This window comes from Ochotona princeps, chromosome 7, assembly GCF_030435755.1.
Source record: "Ochotona princeps isolate mOchPri1 chromosome 7, mOchPri1.hap1, whole genome shotgun sequence".
In the NCBI taxonomy this organism is placed as follows: Eukaryota; Metazoa; Chordata; class Mammalia; order Lagomorpha; family Ochotonidae; genus Ochotona; species Ochotona princeps.
In genome coordinates, this window is record NC_080838.1 from 82865308 (window position 1) to 82885615 (window position 20308).

General features: G+C 51.4%; 1 protein-coding gene across 1 annotated transcript in view; it reads left to right on the forward strand.

The window, feature by feature from the left end:
* Positions 1 to 20308, forward strand: part of SCFD2 (sec1 family domain containing 2) — a 270254-nt gene that overhangs the window by 52495 nt on the left and 197451 nt on the right. The window contains exon 4 of the mRNA XM_058667314.1: positions 13099 to 13274. Within this exon, the coding sequence (XP_058523297.1) occupies positions 13099 to 13274 (176 nt within the window). The remainder of the gene's footprint in view (positions 1 to 13098; positions 13275 to 20308) is intronic.

Here is a 20308-nt window from a genome sequence, read left to right on the forward strand (position 1 = left end):
ACTGAGCCATTGCACAGGGCCCAAGATGAATAATTTTTTTAAAAGATTCATTTGTTTTTATTGCAAAGTCTGATATACAGAGAGGAGGAGAGACAGATAGAAAGATCTTCCATTCGATGATTCACTCCCCAAGTGGCTGCAATGGCCGGAGCTGTCCCGATCCAAAGCCAGGAGCCAGGAACTTCTTCTGGGTCTCCCACGTGGGTGCAAGGTCCCAAAGGTTTGGACCGTGCTCAACTGCTTTCCCAGGCCACAAGCAGGAAGCTCGATGGAAGTGGAGCTGCCTGGATTAGAACCAGCGTCCATATGGGATCCCAGAGCATTCAAGGTGAGAACTTTATCCGTTAGGCCACCGTGCTGGACCCCAGTGAACAATTCTTATGCAGTTTTTCCCATGTTAGCTTTGTCTCTTCATTCTGTTGTTTCCTTTCTGTGGACACATTAATATGGACGTGGACAGCCAGCAGGCCTTAGAAAGAATCTCTCACTCCTGAACAAGGAAGTCGACAACTTCCCAGAACAATCAAGACTTCTCAAGTAACACCCTTGAACATTTTTCCCCTCCTGTGGTCTCTAAGGCAACATCAAATAATGGTCTCCACCCTGTAAGCTGGTCCAGGTTGACAGCAGCAGTGAGGACCTTCTTCTCAACCCCACACCCCGACACAGGAGGGAAAGCTGGAACATCCATTGTAATCAGAGGCTCGCATGGGTCTGTGACACCCCGCCACCACTTAGTAATATTAAGAGTTAAAATAATATTAGTTGTTTTCATTCAGACTTATTCTTGATAGGTAAGAATCTTCTGCCATTTTGTTAATTATTTTCTGATAGCTTTGTATATCATTTGTTTCTGGCTCTGTTGTCTTTATGACATGGTGGTTTCTGTGGGTGAAAACTTTTCATTCTTTTCATTTGTGTTTCTCTGTTCCAGTGGATTTGATTGCTTTATATGTTACGGTGATGATAATCATCTCGGCTTCCGGATGTGGTACTCTTCTCCCAAGCATTTCCCGTGAGGCTGGGTGGATCCCCCTTTCCCCCCCAGCGGTGCTTGCCTGGAAAGGGATTTACTTCTTCATTTCTGAGGAATAGCTTTGTTGGCTACTGGGTTCTTAGTTGTCACTTCTTTTCCTTTCCAGACTGTGAAGATGTCACCCATTGCCGTCCGCCCTAAGGCCTGTGTTGGGAATGTCCGCTCTTGACCTCGTGGCCATCTTTCCCATCTTGATGCTTCTCTTGCTGGTTTTTAGTATTCCCTTGAGAAGTTCTTTCATGGTGGGCATACCTGGGATCGTTTGGACTTGCTTGATCTGGTGATTCAAATCTTTTTCAACACTTGAAAAGTTTTCCAGTTATTACTTTGTTAAATAGGTTTTCAATGCCTCTTCTTCTAGAAGCTCTGCAGTGTGGATTTCTGTTCCTTTAGTAATGTTCCATAAGTCTCAAGGGCTCTATCCATCTTTTGGGTTATTGCAAAAGGTCTGTGTTCAAGTGTAGAAATCCTTTTTTCTAATTTTGTTTAATCTTTTTATTGTGTTTATTTCATTGATGGAATTTTTCAACTCTGATTTTATTTGGTTCTTTTATGATTTCTGTCCTTTAAAATTTTTTTTCTTAATGTCACAAATCATTTTCCTTGTCTCATTGAATTGATTACGTACTCTTTTATCTGGCTCAGTTCCCTTAGGATCAGTTTTGTGAATCTGTTCTTGGGCATTGTTTGAATTTCCTTCCCATTGGTCTCTGTTTATGGATGATTCTTTTGCTCCTTTGAAGATGTCATGTGTCCTTGCCATTTGGTGCTGCTAGTGTGCCTAAGCTGATTTTTGCCTGGTGGTATACCAGTTGCACCCTTCCGATCTTAGGGAGTAGCTTTCATAGGAGACGACCATTTTCGTGTAGATGGGATATGGAGTGTCATTTTGGTGAGTGATTTGGCCATGGTTCTGTGTGAGCACAGAAGTGTGGCCTCTGTGAAGTTCCCTATGCTGCTATTAATATTAGTGATATCTGCATCAGTAGCCTTGACTGCGTGTGTTTGCTGAGGCAATCATTGCCTTTGTGGTGGACAGGGCTTCTAGAGGTTTCCTGGTCTTGTGGAGCCCAGCACAAACTGCAAGGAGGCTTCTGGTGCTGCTGCCTGCACTCTGGGAGCTGTAGGCCGTGGAGAACCTGTCCCCTGGCTGCAGGGAGTGTGCACTAGACCCCCATGGCCACTGCCTGTGCAGTGTCTGGTCCTCAGCCTGCAAGACAAGCAGGAGTGGTATGTGAGTTTGTGCCAGGGGCGGCCATGGTTGGGTGTTGAAAGGCCTATGCCCAGGCCCCACGAAGTGCATGCAAGTGGCAGCTGCGCTTGTGGTGGCCGCCACCATCCTGAAGCTATGGGATGGGCCTGTGCTTGGCTCTGAGAACTGAATGCTGGCCATGGGGCTGTAATGCTGGGACCAGAACAGGTGACTGTAGCAGCCTGCTCTGGGCCAGACTGAAGCTTGGAGCCAGAGTTTCATCCAGGTCTATAATGTGGTTAGTCAGGGCCCAAATACTTGAGCCATTTTCTGCTGTTTTCCCAGGAGCATTAGCAGGAACCTGGATCAGAACTAGAGCAGCCAGGAATCTAATTGACACCCCGATGAGAAGCAGTAGGCAGCTGCTATGCCTTGGTATGCCACAATGCCAGTCCATGTTACTTTCCTCTATTATTATTATTTTTTTATTCTGATGATCATTACATGGTTGATTAGGACACAGAGGGTCAGGGTTACAAGAAAGTGGGTAAGACCATTGTTTCCACATTCTCTCTTTTTCTTTGCTGAATCTAGGAGAAGAAGGGAGATAAAGGGAGAAACCATACCCAGCCTCGCAACCATCCCAAGGTCCCCAATGTGCCGCATGCTCTGAGGGCACTGCTCATGTGGTTTTCATAGTTCAGCTGTTCTGAATTGCTGTCAATCTCGCCATTCCAAGCACAATGAAATCTCTCCAGAATCCACTGGCTGACATAGTCAACCTTAGTATCTTCACTTACTCAGATTTCCACTGCCAACACATGGCTGGGGTAGTTGATCGATTTGTTCTGTCCTCTTTGCTCTGTCATGGTACCAGGTGTCCTATGCAGGTTCCAATGGACTGCCATATCTTGCATGTGCACCTGGATATGCTGTCCTCTGCTCCGTCTGAGCCTCTGAGGAGGCCCAGCTTTGACACATGATTTCCACAGTCAGACCGTGGAACCCGCACTTCTCTTCATGGTTGGGGTCCTGAGATCAGCAGTTCGTTTGGGGGGATCCCTGAAGAAGCTTCATCTGAGGTGATCCCAGATGAGATTCTTGTGTGTGCTTGCCAGTACAGGTTCTGAAACATCAAACAGGGTCGCCCTAATCAGCCTGTGCATATGCTGGTGGTTGCAGTTGCTGGGTCAGATCTGTTTCCAGCCCCATCTTTTACAAAAACCAGTGGGTGTTGCAGACCAGCCCCATCCTTCCCACTACACACTCGGCCCTCACGCGCATAAGTGGGAACTGCAGCCTAATTGGAGCAACCTGGAATAAACCCCAGCAGGCCCTACCCCCACCCAGGTTCCCATGTGTGTCAGAATGTATAGCAAACTGGTCCAGTCTGTCCCACATCCCATTCAGCTCCCACACGTCAATGGGCATTGTAGCCTAGTTCAACCCAACCAGCCCAACTATCCAGCCCACATACCTGCTGATGGGTGCCACTTTCTGCCTAGCCATGCCTGCTCCATTTCCAGTTTTCATGCTCACCAGTGGAAGTGGCAGCTCAGGAAAGAGGTGCCCACTGTTTTCTTAATGGGCCCACTTTTACTCCTGGATCGTGCACTCTCCAGGTAGTTCTACAATTTAACTTGATATACTTTGCCCCTTGTACCAGCATCTGCCTGCTGATGCTGCAGTAGAGCCCAACCAACCCATACCCCTCTGACTTAGCTTGCACTAGCAGGATCAGCCAACCCATACTGGTTTTCCGCTGATCCAGCTCATATGAGGCCAATAGGTGTTGTAAGCCTGCCCGGTCTGATCTGCCTTCACCCCCCTGGGTCTCATGTAAGCTGGTTGGGTGATGTGGCCCAGTCTGGCATGGCCTGCCTCATCTCGGCATTTGCCAGTCAGTGGGTGCTGTAGCCTAGCTGGTTCTGGCCCACTACTAATTCCAGCTCATGCTGGTGGGGGCTACACTGTAGCCCAGCCCATCTATCCCCCAGTCCAAGCCCTCCTCAGTACTGGTGTATGTTGTAACCTAACCCAGCCCTACCCACCCTCCATTCTGGTGCTTGGATTTGCCAGTGGGTGATGTGAACTGGCCCTGCCTGGTCCACCCCTAACCTTCACCTGATGTATGCCAGTGGGTTCTGTTCCCTGGCTTGGTCTGGGTTGTTCGTTATCATGGTTTCTGGGCTCACCTGCAGGGACTGTGTCCCGACAGAGGAGTTTCCCAAGCTCCTCCATCAGAACCTCTCCTAGTGACAGATCTTGTGCACACAGGTAGGTCCGTGGGCCAGCCCTGCTCAGTCCACCTCCTGTCCTAGCAGGAGCAGTGGCCTTTCCTGACTGGCCTTCACCCATTCTGGTTATTATTGTTGAGTGTTACAGCCCAGCCAAGCCTGGTCCACATACAGACAGCTCACACATGGCTCAGCAGAGGCAAAAATCTCTCCTGGCCCATCCAGTGCTTACCCTGGTCCTTCGGAGCACCAGTGGGTGTTGGAGTCTAGCCTAGTCCTGCGAGCCCAGCCCCAGTCCACATTTGTGCCGAGGGACACTGCAGTCATATCCAGACCAGAATGCTGCTCCCACTCCAGCCTCCTGCACTCACCAGTGGGAACCACAACCCAGCCAGGGCATCCCCTTAACTCTCCAACCAGGCCAATCCCAGTCATAGATTTTGTGTGTGCCACTGGTTGCTTTGACCCAACTTGGCATAGTCCCTCCCTTGTCATGACCTTTGCTGTAGGATGCTTCAGCCTGGCCTGCCCCGGCCTGCCCCGGCCTGCCCCGGCCGGCCTGCCCCCAGTCCTAGATCTTGCTTGTGAGTGACCCTGCTCAGTCTGCTCCCATCCCAGGCTCATGCAAACTGGCAGGTGTGACAGCCTAGCCTGGCATGACCTGAGCTCCAGCCTGGTTCCTGTACTTGCCAGTGAGCTAAGATTTGCTCAGCCCTGACCGGTCTGCCCCCTTCCAAAACCTACCCACACATTAGCCAATAGTTGGGGGTACCTTGCTTAGCTTGCCTGGCCCCCAGGCCTGGACCATGTGATCACCAGTGGGAGCTATGACCCACCAGGGGAGTTTCCCAGGTTCCCCCCTTGGCCCACTCCCACACCTAGATCTCAGCATGCCAGCAAGTGCTTGGCGCTTACCCAGCATAGCCTGCCCCTCCATCTTGGCATTTGTATATGTGCTGCCGAAGCGAGTACCATCGTGGCATTTGTATGAGCTGGTGAATGTTTGGCTTAGCCCACCCTACATCCTAGTTTTAGGATGCACATGTAGGTGCTATAGCCTGGATCTGCCCAGAGTATTTCTGGTTCCTGTACCTGTGAGTGTGGCAGGTTCTGTGGTCACACCTTGCTCAGCCCATCAGCACACCTACTCTTGAGCTAATCAGTGAGACTTGTATTTCCACAGAGTTGGGCCTACTTAGCCTCCACAGAATCTACCCCCAGACCTGGTTCTCTTGTGTACTGGTTAGTGTCATGGGTCTGCCTAATGTGACCTATTCCCTGTTCAGTCATTCAGTTACATACTGGGTCTAGCCCTGCTTGACATGTTCCTAGCCCTAGCTTTTACATAGACTTTCATGTGTGGTCAGCAATGTTCCATGATAACAAGCCCTACTCAGGACTCCCATGTAGGCTGTTGTATTAGTCTGACCCATACAAATTTTCTGGTCTCTTCCCTCCAAACCACATGGTCTCAGTCCCCTTGCTTACCTGCAAGTACAGTGGCCCTGTCGTTGGACGTCGCTCGGGATTCATTCTTTGCCTACATGCACAGTGGCCTTCTCTGTGAATGTCCTTAGGCAGCAGTTCCACACCCTCTAGACCCCAGAACTCACCAGCGGGTGGCCAGTGGGAGGAGACCAACGCTAGTTGGTGCATTGGCTGTCTGCAAATCCAGGACTTGCTTACCACTTGCCAGTGGTGGCTGGGGCTAAGGCCCCACGTATTGGGTCTGACCTGGCTCCCACTGCTGGAAGCTCCCACCATCCGAGTCCTGAAGTTGAACTCCGCTAGCCTGCTCCCACTGCAGGTTGTTGGTGGCAGGTGAGCCAGGGACTGACCGTAGCTCCCGAGAGATCCCTTCACAGTGTACTTACCATGGAAGGAGAAACCTGTTGGAACCAGATAAGCCCAGGACTCACTCAGCTCTTGGCAGAGGTTGTTGTGGCTAGTTCCCCAAGCCTTGAGTCTGCCCTATCTCAGGTACCCCCAGTAGCCACCACACTTCTGGAAGCTCTCACTACCCAAACCCTGAGGTCGCACTCCCCTAGGCTCCTGCCACAAGATGGTGGAGGCAGGAGGGCTGTTATTTTTCCTTTTTTAAGAATCAGTTGTGTTTGTTTATTTGAGGTTAGCAATGTGCTGTCATGTACGTGTACAGATAATAAAATGGGTATTGCACCTGAGCAAATGACAACATCTCACATGGTTCCTGATTGTACAAGGAGCAATGCAGAGGAAGGCTGGTCAAGGTCCAGGCCCAGGAAGGCAGCATTCTGTGGCCATTTGACCCATAGGCTGTAGTGGCCCAGCTCAGATAAGGTGCAGTTTCCTGCGGTGCACTGTGTCAGTTGTGCAGCTTGGTGGTGGGGGTGCCTGCTTCCCAGGTGCCAGTGCAGGGAGTTGGGGGAGTTAGGTGCTCCTCTGAGCCCTGGGCCTGGGGCTGCTCTGATTGGCTGGGGCTCTGGTCCCTGAGGGACTGAGCGCTGTGTTGCTGCAGGTGTCGGTGTGTGATGTCGCCACTCTGGTGGACTGAGGCCTAGATTCCCAGGCAGACAACATGGCAAGCTGCCTCAGTCTCCAGGGTGGGGCTGCTCTGCTGGGCCAAGCTCTTGAGTGGCTGCAGTGGAGCCCAGGGGAGGCAGAGCCCTGTTACATCCAGCTTGGTTGCAAAGGAAAGCAGCTGCAGTGTCCCCCTGGAAGGCGTGCACCCGTGGTACCCATGATGGCTGCTGGCTCTGGAGTAGGACGCACTCCAGCAGTGGCCCTGGTTTCCAGGTGGCACAGTGCAGTGGCAGTGTGAGCCACAAGGTTGGCCACGTTGTGAGCTCCCTCTCTGCAACAGTGTGGCCACAAATTCCTGGCAGCTCCCTGCACTGAGTTCAGGGCCTGCAAGGATCCGGCTGCTCTTAGATGCTAAGGCATGGGGGCTGCTAGGGACCTCCCTCCTACCCTGCCCCAGCAGGTGCGAAGTTTTCCCTCTCCGAGGTGTTCCCCACTAAGCAAGGAGGTGGAGGAGATCCCTTCCCCATGTCGCCATCCTGCATTTTGTATGTCGCTCGAGTGTAATCCCTGCTCCCCTCTCCCCTTGGCTCTGTGTCACCATGGGAGGAACATAGTTGGCCGTTCTTCCATGGGAGGCCAATGCTGGGGCCCCTCTCGCTCACCTGCTTACCTGTTGCTTACCTGCCCTCCTGGGTGTGCTGCTCATGAGCACTGTGCCAAGGGTGTGAGCAGGAGGGCAGCATAGGGTGGCGGGCCACCTGGAGAGCGGGCTCGCCTTCCAGGTGGGATCCCCCCTGTGCTGCCCGGTGCTGTGCCCTGACAGCCCTGCTTGCTGCTGCGTTTACAAATGGCGAAGCAGTGTTGAAGCCAATCCCAGTAATGTTGAGTTTCCCAAGAAAGCTGAGCCCCACGTGTTTCTTTTGGTTTTGGATTTCACTGTTTTGTATAACTTCAGGGTGAGCTGTTTACTTTCTGTGTGTGACCCTTGATCCCTCCACAGTTCCTTCATTCTGTGCTTGTCTTGGTGAATGCAACAGGATTCTCAGACCTGAACACATTGAACTTGGTTCGTGTGATTAAAATGTTCTTTTTGCATTGCTTTTTGTTCCATCTTTGTAATGTCATACAGGTTGAATAAAAAAATTTTGTGTAACGAGAAACCTCCTCTGTAAATGACAGCCCGGAGCCCCCTTCCTGGGATTTACGGTGTTGTAAAAATGGCCGTTGGCCCCCAGCTGGGCCTTGTCCACACTGGCGGCGCAGATGGCGTGTGCACTCCCTCAGCGGATTCATTATCTTGGCCCGTCGCCGCCATCCGGGGCCCTCCCAGGGTCTGATGGGTCTCCATCACCTGCCCATAGCCCTGTATCTTTGCCCTCTGACCCCAGCCACAGCAGGAAGTGAGACTCCCTCTACTGTTTGCCTGTTTGTGCACGGCCGTCCCCTCATCCAAGGGACAAGTCCCTGATAGCAGAGTCAGACTTTCCAGGGAAAAGTCATGTTGCCTGGGTTACAGGAAGCAGGCGCTGTTTTGTTTTAGAACCGAGAGTTTTACAGGGTCACATTAGGAGAATCTTAGTGATTCTGATGATACTGCATGTGCAATGACCCAGGTGTGTATGGTGTCCCCTCTCCTCCACCCCAGTGTCCTGATCTTTCCTTTTTCTAGGCACATTTCTCCTTTTAGAATTTGTATTATTTCTTTGAAAGTCAGGAGTGACAAGGAGGGAGGGAAGAAGAGACAGAGAGGTCATCCATTCACGACAAATGGCCACAACAGCGTGGGTTGGGCCAGGCTGAAGCCAGAAGCCTAGCCCTCCATACGGGTCTCCCACATTGGTGGCAGGGACACAAGCGCTTGAGTCATTCCCGTCTGTGTTCCCAGGCACATAAGCAGGGAGCTGGGACAGAAGTGGAGCCGCCGGGACGTGAACCAGCACTCTGATGGCATGTGGTAAGCAGAGGCTTAACACTTAGTGCCACAGATGTCAGCCCCCTCCTGCTCTGGAACTCATCTTCCAAACGTGTGATCTTCCAGGCGTTTTCCTATGTGGTTACGGAAGTAAGAAGCCATGAAAAAAAGGAAATAAAGGGACACCCTGGTAGTAGGGGACGTGTTCTGTAGGACTGCTTCTCCATCAGGCTTACTGGGGGCTCAGGCATCCAGCCTGAAGTGCCGGGGAGGACACTTCATCACACAGTTGTGCTTCGTCTAGCACGCGTGTCCACTCAGTGTATCCAGTGGGGTCACTTTGAGCTGGCGCCTGAGTGCTGGCACAGCTGTGGAAGCTGTGTGGCGGTGTCGGCTGAGGCCAGCGCTCGCCCATGTGCTGTTCTGCATGCTCGGCGTGCACCTGGTAGACACAGGTGCTCCTGCCCAACAAAGGCACACGCTGGGACAGTCATCATAGCTGTCCTGGTACCAAGCAAGGAGGAGGCACGAATGTCTCTCAACACGGTGCAGTCACACAGGAATTTAAAAAGAAGTGGAAATCTTGGATAACAGAGAACTAAACAAACCAGACTGTGAAGAATACATAGGGAGCTGCCATCCGCTGCCGTCAGGTTCAGATGCAGGCAGCTGCTCTCAGGCGGGAGGCGGCAGTGATGGCTTAGCAGGGCTGTTCTCAGGGCTGCGAGGGACTTCCAGTGTGCACGTTGGGGGGAGAAGGGGGAAAACATGCTGTTTCTGTGGATGCAGTGCCCCCCATGCCCCGTCACCACGCCCAGGCCACGGGGTTCTCCTGGACAATCAGTGCCCCCCATGCCCCTTCACCACGCCCAGGCCGTGGGGTTCTCATGGACAAGCAGTGCCCCCCATGCCCCGTCACCACGCCCAGGCCGTGGGGTTCTCCTGGACAATCAGTGCCCCCCATGCCCCTTCACCACGCCCAGGCCACGGGGTTCTCATGGACAAGCAGTGCCCCATGCCCCATCACCATGCCCAGGCTGTGGGGTTCTCCTGGACAAGCAGTGCCCCATGCCCCATCACCACGCCCAGGCCGTGGGGTTCTCATGGACAAGCAGTGCCCCCCAATGCCCCGTCACCACGCCCAGGCCACGGGGTTCTCATGGACAAGCAACCTGTACTTTGCTGCAGGGCCTGTGTTTGTATTCATACACGAAAGAGTGACTCTTTTCTTTTTATGTGGTACCTTTCTCTTTGAGATTGGGGCTCCTTTCTGGGGTGATGTGTTCTGGATTCACATAGTGGTGATGTGTGCATAACTGCATATACCAAAATTCCACTGAATTGTACACTCCAAGAATTATTTCTAGAGGGCTGACCTTGTGGTGTAGTGTGTTAAGCTGATGACTGCGATGCCAACATTCTGCATTGGCGCTCCACAGTTCAAGTTCTAGCTGCTCTGCTTCCTATCCAATTCCCTGCTCAGCCGACTGAGAAAGCAGCATGGCATGGCCCAAGTGCTTGGACCCTTGCAGCCACATGGAAGACCCGAATTGAGGTCCAGGCTCCTGGCTTTGGCATGGCTCAGCCTCATCTCTTGTGGCCCTTTGGGTAGTAAATCAACATATGGAAGATCGTCTGTCTCTAGTTCTCTCTCTCTGTTCTCCTCTCCCCCCCCCCCCCCCCCCCCCGCTGCCCGTGTGTCACTCTGCCATTGAAAATAAATAAGTAAATTTTTTTTTTTAAGGAGTGACTTTCGAGGTGCATGCTGGGTGCCACAGGGTAAGCCACCCGCTGGGCCTGTTGTGCCCCATTTCAGAGTGGCAGCTCAGGTCATAGCTTAGCCTTCAGTTCGGCTGCTTCCTGACTTGCCTGGAATTACAGTGCCTGGGCTGCTGCCGCCTCCGTGGAGGCTGGGGCTTTACCCTAGGACAGCCTTGGCTGTCGTGGGCATCTGATGGAAGGCCGACTGGCCTCTTCCTCTGGCACCCTTCCTGTTAAATAAATACATCTCATAAACAAAGTACATTTCGTGGTATATTAGAGTCCTTCAGAAAAGTTTATAGGAAATTAAAAATAAGTTTATTGGGTCCCAGTATGATGGTTCAGTATCTAAATTCTTGCCTCGCACATGCTGGGACCCAGTAGAAGCGCCGGTTCGTGTCCCAGCTGCTCTGCTTCCCATCCAGCTCCCTGCTTGTGGCCTGGGAAAGCAGTGGAGAATGACCTTGGGACTCTGTACCCGCGTGGCAGACCCGGAGGACGCTCCTGGCTCCTGGCTTCAGATTGGCTCAGCTTTGACTGTTGAAGTCACTTGGGGAGTGAATCATTGGATTGAAGATCTTCCTCTCTGTCTCTCCTCCTCTCTGTATATCTGCCTTTCCAATAAAAATAAATAAATCTTTTTTTCTTTTTTTTCTTTTTTCTTTTATTTTTATATTTATTTTATTGGAAAGTCAGATATACAAAGCGGAGGAGAGGAGGGGAGACAGAGGGGAAGATCTTCCGTCCGATGGTTCACTCCCCAAGTGACTGCAACGGCTGGTGCTATGCCGATCCGATGCCGGGAACCAGGAACCTCTTCCGGGTCTCCCACGCGGGTGTAGGGTCCCAAAGCTTTGGGCCGTCCTCGACTGCTTTCCCAGGTCACAAGCAGGGAGCTGGATGGGAAGTGGAGCTGCTGGGATTAGAACCGGCACCCATATGGAATCCTGGCGTGTTCAAGGTGAGGACTTAAGCCGCTAGGCCACGCCGCCAGGCCCCCAAAATAAATAAATCTTTAAAAAAAAAAAAAAACTAAATTGGGGCTGATGCTGTGACGTAGTGGATATAGCTAGCGCCTGTGGTGCTGGCATCCCATATTGAGTTCAGGTCTTGGCTATTCAACTTCTGATTGTACTCCCTGCTAGTGGCCTGGGAAAAGCAGTGAAGATGGTTCAAGTGGCTGGGCTCCTTCACCCACGCGGGAGATCTGGAAGAAACTTTGGGCTCCTGGCTCAACCCTTGCCAGAAATCCTGCATCCACTAGGTCACTACTCAAATGGTCACAGCAGCCAGAGCTGGGCTGGTCCAAAGCCAGGAGCCAGGAGCGTCTTCAGTTTCCCGTGTGGGTACAGGGGCCCAGGCTCTTAGGCCATTCTCTGCTGCTTACACAGGCCATTAGCAGTGAGCTGGATTGGAAGTAGAGCAGTTGGGACTCAAATAGAGAAGATATAGGGCAGACACTCAGCCTGTGATGCTGGCTCTTGTTGCACTGTTTCTGTCTCTTAAATGTCTGATATTTTGTTCCCTATGGCTTGTGTCCTTGTGAATACTGTCATGAAAGCATTGACAGTAAAAATGAAATTGTGGTTGTGTTCATAACCGGGATGTCCTGTTATTTTTTTTATTTGTACATAACAATGTGCATATTTAGGGAATACCCTGTAGTGCTTTGGGACATGCATCCATTGTGTGATGTGCAAATATCCATCTTTTCCAACATTTTTCATTTTTCACAATGAAACCATCCAAAGTTTTTTCTAACCCTTTAGAAAAGTTGTGGACACCTTTATGTGAAATAGGACAGCAAGGCTGCGTTCTCATGCCTATCTGTAACCTCATGCTGCTTAATCAGCATTCCGTGTCTCTCCCTGCTTCCTCCTGTGTGCACGGGCACCCACACAGAGGCCCGGCCTGGCTGCTCTCCCTGCTTCCTCCTGCGTACACGGGCACCCACACAGAGGCCCGGCCCGTCCCCTCTCCCTGCTTCCTCCTGCGTACACGGGCACCCACACAGAGGCCCGGCCCGTCCCCTCTCCCTGCTTCCTCCTGTATCCACAGTTAGAGACCCTACCTTTGTCTCTTTAAGTCCATGCCCTGTGTCATGGGGAGGTTCTCTATGTTGAGCTCCTGAGGCTTATCATGTGATTCTATTTGGAAGAAAAAAATACAGGGCGGCACAGAATTGCAGGATGGCTTCTGTTAGATTAAGACTGTGGCCAAATATCGAACATCTGTTTCCTTGTAAAATTCAGGTACTGGCATCCCTTTAGGCATTTGCATCACGTAGTCGTCAGAATGACCCTGACTGAGAAGGCTTGGGGCAGCCCTGGGGACCCGTCGGTGCTAGATGGCGGCGCTGGGAGCCATGTGAGGGCTGCACGAAGGTTGGTGGGAGCCTCTTGCTTGTTGCCTCTTCTGCTCCCAGATGCCTGTGCTGATCCCTTCTCTGTTTCTCCAGGGCGAGTTACTGCTGCACAGCTCACTGCCTACATCCAGCTCTTCAAGAACAACATGCAGGCCATGAGCAAGCACTGCGGGCTCCTCCAGCTGGGGCTGGCCACGGCACAGACCCTGTCGCACCCACACACTGCCAAGTGGGACAATTTCCTGGCCTTTGAGCGGCTCCTTCTCCAGGTCAGTGGCCCTGGGAGTTGGCGCTTTTGACTTGCAGAGACACCATGGTATTACAGTTTTAGGAGTAAGTCCTGAGGTTGTCCTCCATCGTGTTCTCAAATGGTCCCACATTAGGAACTTTTCCACAATGTTTTTTTTGTTTATTTTTCAAGATTTATTTTGCTTTTATCGGAAAGGCAGATGTACAGAGAGAAGGAGAAACGGGGAGAAAAGCTCCCATTCTCTGCTTCACTCTCCATTTGGCCGCACTGGCCAGAGCTGAGCCAGTCCGAAGCCAGGAGCCAGGAGCTCTGCCGGGTCTCCCACGCGGGTGCAGGGTCCCAAGCCTTTGGGCCGTCCTCGACTGCTTTCCCAGGCCACAGCAGGGAGCTGGATGGCTAGTGCAGCACTAGGGACACCACTGGCAGGCAGAGGAGTAGCTAATTGAACCGCTGCACTGGCCCTCATGTTTCCTGTGGGGTTTTTAAGATTTCATTTATTTATTTGAAATCCAGAGATTTGGGGAGAGAGGTCTTTCATTCTCTGACTCACTCCCCAAAGTTAGAGCGGGCTGAGGTAAACAGCTTCCTTTGGGTTTCCCACGTGAATGATCGGTACCCAAGCAGCCGGACCACCCTCAGTGGCTTTCCCAGATGCGTTAGCAGGGTGTTGGGTCAGAAGTGGAGCATCTAGAACTCCAACCAGCACCCATGTGGGATGCTGGCATTGGAGGCGGTGGCTTAACTTACCCGCTATCCAACATGTTGGGTATTATTTAAAGTAACAATGCAAACAAGCTTTGTTAGTGGCATCTTTGCTTTCGTTGCAGGCTCAGGGTCTTGTTGAGCGGTTGACTAAGCTGTAAGCACAGTTGTCCAGTTTGACGCCATTTGGACCTTTCGTGGTCTTGCTGGTGGCGTTGTTGGTCCTGGCTCCTGCTGCTGTTTTCATTCCTCCTGCCGCTGCCTTGCCCCAGGCCACGCGCAGCGCGGCGCTGATGGAGACAGGGTCCATCCAGGGCTTTGTGCGTTTGTGGGGGTGGGTGGGAACTCCTTCTGATTGAGACAGATTTCAGGAGGAGCTTTTTAAAAGCGGGGCAGTTGAAAACCTCAGGCTGTGTGCTTTGTGTTAACAAAGTGTGTGTCTAGGTAGGGTGGTGTTGATCTGCACACTCTGCACGTGGACTCGCCATAGTTTGTACTTTTTTGTGTCTGCCAGGTTCTTTGATAAAGAAATAAGGCTAAATGCAGCAAGAAGCATGCCCCTTTTACCTTCCACAGAGATAAACACAAGCATGATTGTTTTATATTTTTATTAAGTAATTTTTCATAAGACAGAATATTGTACTATGGCGTTTTTCACAAGTGGAGGGCACTGTAAATATCCCTCAACAACTTGCTCTTTTGTCTCCCAGTCAGCAGTGCTGCCTGCCGCCCTGGGTCATTCCGTGGCCGTGCCTGCGGGAGGCAGGTGTTCACTCTGCCGCCCTGGGTCATTCCGTGGCCGTGCCTGCGGGAGGCAGGTGTTCACTCTGCCGCCCTGGGTCATTCCGTGGCCGTGCCTGCGGGAGGCAGGTGTTCACTCTGCTGCAGCAGGCCACCCTTCCCTAGAAAGCCTTCCTTTCCCTTGTCTGTTTTTAATCTCTTGGGTGAGACATACAGAAACTGTCATCGTGTAGTCTACATTTCTGACTTGGAAAGTTGTAACATACAAAAAATTCTTGAAGGTTGCAGTTTGACCTTATTGCCTGCATATTTTCTTACATGAAAGTTTAAGGTTTTAACCTGGTCTGGCTAATTAGTATTGTGCTTGATAGAATGCGTATGTTGTATATTAGTAACCCTTTTCTACCTCTTAAATTTTTTTTAAATAGTTAGCCTTTAATCCATTTTTTTAATTTTACAATGTCTTTTTTTTAAAACATATATTTTTATTGCATTTCCTTTTTTTTTTTAAATTAATTACATTGCATTATGTGGTACATTTTTTTATGCACTGGGATTCCCCCCGCCCCTCCCCAAACCCTCCCCTCACGGTGGATTGCTCCACCTTGTTGCATTTCCATAGTTCAAATTCAGTTGAATCCATTTTTTTTTTAATTACAAAGTCAGATATACAGAGAGGAGGAGAGACAGAGAGGAAGATCTCACTCCCCAAGTAACTGCAACGATGATTCACTGCCCAAGTAACCGCAACGACTGGAGCTGAGCCAATCCAAAGCTGGGAACCAGGAACCTCTTCTGGGTTTCCCACGCATGTGCAGGGTCCCAAAGCTTTGGGCCGTCCTCGACTGCCTTCCCAGGTCACAAGCAGGGAGCAGGATGGGAAGTGGAGCTGCTGGGATTAGAACCAGCCATATGGGATCCCGGCGTGTTCAAGGCGAGGACTTAAGCTGCTAGGCCACGGCACTAGGCCCCTCTACCTCTTAATTTGCAAACGTATTTTTTCTACATTTTTCCTTGACAGTGATATATATATATATATATTTTTGGCACCCAGGTGGGGCTCGAGACAGTTGTATTTTTGACATCTGAATTTTTAGTCCACCTGGAGTTCATTTCTGTGTGGTGATCGAACTCTAGTTTTCTTCCATTTAAGTAGCCCATCCTGCCCACGCCATTGTGGACTGTCCCATCACACTGCAGGTAGCTTCTCCAGCAGTGCGTTTCTGCTTTCTCATGTTGGCAAAGCATTTTTGCTGCAGCATCCACTGTTCCATGCATGGCTCAGGTGAATCCTGAATGTTGGACCAGCCCGACGCCCCTCCCCACAGTGGCTACTCTGAGCGAGGCCAGTGCAGTGCGCTGTAGGGAGGCAGCAGGGCACAGTGAGGAGGCAGGTGCCCCATTCTGCCGTGTGGTATCCACGGGTGGTGCTCACTACATCGTGTTCTGAAGCCTGAATCCTGGACCAGGACTGCCAGTCTGGTCTGGGTGGGTTCCATTTGGTGAGGTGGCACCTGTGTCACGGGGAAAGCCGTTAGCATTGTCCAGTTGTCTGGGACCGTGCACTGTCCCGCCCTTTCCCCACTGATGGGTTACTCACTGACAGCCCGCAGAAATGTGGGCCGACTCCCTTTTCTGTTGCAGCCATCAGCTTATCCATTGCCTTGGTTTTCATCCTCCATGTCCAGTTTTATGTTATTCTCTAGAAATGAATTGTACTGGATTCATTGATGGCCATGTTTAGGTTTTTAAAAGCATTGTGAAATATATATATATATATATATATGTTTGTGTGTGTGTTTAAAATTTATTTAAAAATCAGAGTTAGATGGGCCTGGTGTGATAGCCTAGTGGCTAAATCATTGCCTTGCCTCTGCCAGGATCCCATATGGACTCTGGTTTGTATCCTGGCTGTTCCACTTCCCAACCAGCTCCCTGCCTGTGGCCTGGAAAAGCAGTCATGAATGGCCTAAAGCCTTGGGACCCTGCACCCATGTGGGAGACCCAGAACAGGCTCCTAGCTTTGTATCGGCTCAGCTCTGGCCATTGCTGCCACTTGGGGAACAAACCAGTGGCTGCAAAATCTTTCTCTCTGTATCTTCTTCTCTCTGTGTATCTGCCTTTCCAATACAAAAATAAAAGAAATGTTTTTTAAAAATCAGTGTTAGAGAGAAAGGACTCTTTCACCCATTGGTTCACTATTTAGGTGGCTGCAATGGCCGGAGTTGAGTCAGGCTATAGCTAGGAGTCAGGTGCTTCTTTGGGCTCTCTTATGTGGGTGCAGGGGCTCAGGCGCTTGGCCATTCTCCTCTGCTTTTCCCAGACCATTAGCTGGGAGCTGGATGGGCAGCGGAGCAACTAGGACATGAACTGGTGCCCAGATGGGATCCTACTGTCTCAGGCAGCATCTTGGCCCACTATTCATAGCGCCAGCCCCCAAATAGATTTCTTCCTCTGCACATTTGGTGCAGCCGTACAAACTGTGTTACGGATTTCCCTGACCATCACGTGTTCCTGGAGTGAGAGTGACTCAGGCGGCGCGTGCGGCCGTGCTTGGCTGGCTTTGGCGTCCTGCTGTTCTTCTTTGCTGTTTGTGTTTATGATTATGGAGGAGATCGCCGTGCGTTTTTCTTTACTGTGCTGATGACTTTCTGGCTGTGATGAAAGGCAATAGTAACCTGGTAAAGTCAGTTCAGCAGGTTTTACTTTCTCTGTTCTTTGGAACTATTTGTTATTTAGAGCTGGAATGTACCTGGTGGCACATCTGGAGCAGTGATGTAACTGATCATTAAAGGCAGCGATTCTGAACTATAATCTCTTCAATTTTTTTGTCTCCTTTGCTTCATTTTTTAGAGATTTATTTATTTTTCTTGGAAAGGCAGATTTACAGAGGGAAGGAGAGATAGAAAGATATTCCATCTACTGGTTCACTCTGCAAGTGGCCACAATGGCCAGAGCTGTGCCAATCTGAAGCCAGGAGCTTCCTCTGGGTTTCCCATGCATATGCAGGGTCCCAAGGCTTTGGGCCATGCACGGCTGCTTTCCCAGCCCACAAGCAGGGAGCTGGATGGGAAGTGGAGCAGCCAGGACACAAAGTGGTACCCATATGGCATCCCCACACATGCAGGGTGAGGACAGTACCTCACAGAGCTCAAGCTCTCACGTGCCACATGGGCTGTCCCCTAGCTCTGCCCCTCTTGGCCTCGAGGATCCTGTCCTTGGCACCATGGGACAGCTGCCTTGCCTGGTCTGTGTCCCTGGCACTGCCACGCCTAATGGATAACCTCCCTACCCTGCTCAGGCTGCTGCCCCAGGTCCTCATGGGGCCTTTGCCACCTCCTACCAGCTCTCTTCCTACCATCACTCAGATGTTCCTTGCTCTCCCCTTGGAGCCCACTGGGCATGGAGACACCGTTCTGGCCTTGATCAGGGTGCTGCCCTGCCCTGGGCCCTCCCCGCCCTCACTCTCCTCTTGGGAGCCTCTCCACCCACTTGTGTTCCATTCCCTCATGCACAGATGCCTCCTCACTCTGCTCGGCTGCTCTCTCCACCCTGCGTAGCTCCCCACACACACATTAGGGCCCTGCTGACTTGCCCAAAGCCTCTGTTGACCTGCCCTCCCCCATCCAGTACCCCAGGTGGACAGTCAGCTCATCCTGCTGAAGGTGAGCCTCGAGTCCCCAAGCCCCACCTGTTTCCCAGCAGGGCCACACAGCAGCTGTGTCCTAGGGACTGTGGTTTCTCGATGCACCAGTGAATTCTGAACACTCTGGACACCGGGTTCACTCTGAGCCATCTGACTTTGTACTGAATTTGAGACTCTTCGTTCCATGCTGGACTGAACATTAGACATGACTGTGGCATTTGTTGTGGTTCTTCTCTGCAAGGAAAAAAGAAGTAAACCTTGAAAATGCCCAAGGCCTCCGTGGAACTAACTGCCCACCGCTGCGGCCAGTCCCATGCTCTGCGCATCCTCCATGCTGATCCCTCTGCGCCTCAGCAGAGCTGCCGGGTAATTGCTCTCTGTTTACGCACTTGCTTATTTTATGTGGTTCACACTCCTCCATTAGTGGGATGGGCCATAATGGAGGGCCCGCTTCCTGTCCCAGGCCAGGGTTTGGAGGAGAGTGTTTTGAGTTTATTTTGAGCATGAGGGTGATGCTTTGTATTTCTCAAGGGCTGGGAGCCACTGAGAAGCCTTAGCGGGTGTGGACAATTGTTTATTTCTTGGGAGGCTCATTTCCACCACGTCCTACTGGGACCTCCATGTAGACGTCCAGGCCCCAGGGAACATTCACAGCCCTGTTAGGAGAAGACCTCAGTCTTGGAAGCCTTGCACTTGGCAGTGGAGTGATCTGTCTGCCACCCAGCCCTTGGGTGATAAGAGTCAAGCTTCATGTTCCCCTCAGGCACCTGAATCCCGTGATGTCCACGCAGGAAGCCAGTGCAAGGTGCTCTTCTGTGTGGGGGACTGGGCACTGCAGAAGCATTCAGAACGTAGTAGCAAGGATGATGCTTATCAGAAAGTCAGCGGGACTCTCTGTCACCTCCAGGGCCTGGTGTCGTAGCCACAGCTATGGGCCTAGAGGAGGTGTGTGCATTCTCAGGTGACCCTGTTTTCAGTTTAGAGCCCAATGGCAAGGTCGCCCAGACTGCTTTGCACACGGCTATGAAGCTGTGTGGGAAAGGCAGGTGCAGAGGAGCTGCAGGGACTGAATCGGGGCTCATGCTTCCTCACTCTGCATGGTCATGAATAATTCCTCTCTGACAGGTCTGCGTGTGTTTCCTCAGTAGAACAGGAGCCACGTGTGTGCTGCCTGTTTGTGGCAGTGCTGAGTGTGATGCCCAGTGCCAGGCATGCCACGAGGCACAGGAGCTGCTGCTGACACTAACAATTGTCGCTTTTTAAAACAGCTTTTCATTTATATTTGTTAAAGATTTAGATGGCTTGTAGTGGCTCAAACTGGGCCAGTTGGAAGCTAGAAACCAGAAGATCCATTGAGGTCTCCCACATGGGTACAGCGACCCAAGCTCATGGGCCATCCTCTGCTTCTTTCCCAAGTGCTGGATGGGAATTAGAGCAGCCACAGGAGCTGAACAGGAAGTGGGACTCAGGCTGGCACTTACACAGGGTGCTGGTGTTGCGGGTGGTAGCTTTACCTGCTTTGCCACAGCTCTGGCCCTGGTAACATCTTCTGGCCAGCTCCAGATTGTTAAGATTACCAACTTATAAAAGAAGTGAGTAGTGCCCTTGATATAGTCTTACCTAGATTTTGTTTTTCCAAACCAAGACTTTTTTTTTGAAAGAATAAAGACAGAGGAGAGATAGAGGAGTGAGATACAGATCTCCCATCCCATCCCAGCCTGCTGTCAGTGGCCTGGAGCTCCTTCTGGGTGTCCTGCAAGGGTGACAGGGACTCGAGTACTTGGCTCTTTCCCTCTGCTGCTTCAGATACTCCAGTATGGGCTGCCAGCATAGCAGGCTGTGGCCTAACGTGCTGGGCCACACCGCTAGCCCCTCCATTTATTGCTTGAAGTTCCCTCGTATTTTGTTTCTGCCTGGTTTCCTGGCACACAAGCTCCTTGGGATCTCCAGAGTGAACAGCATGT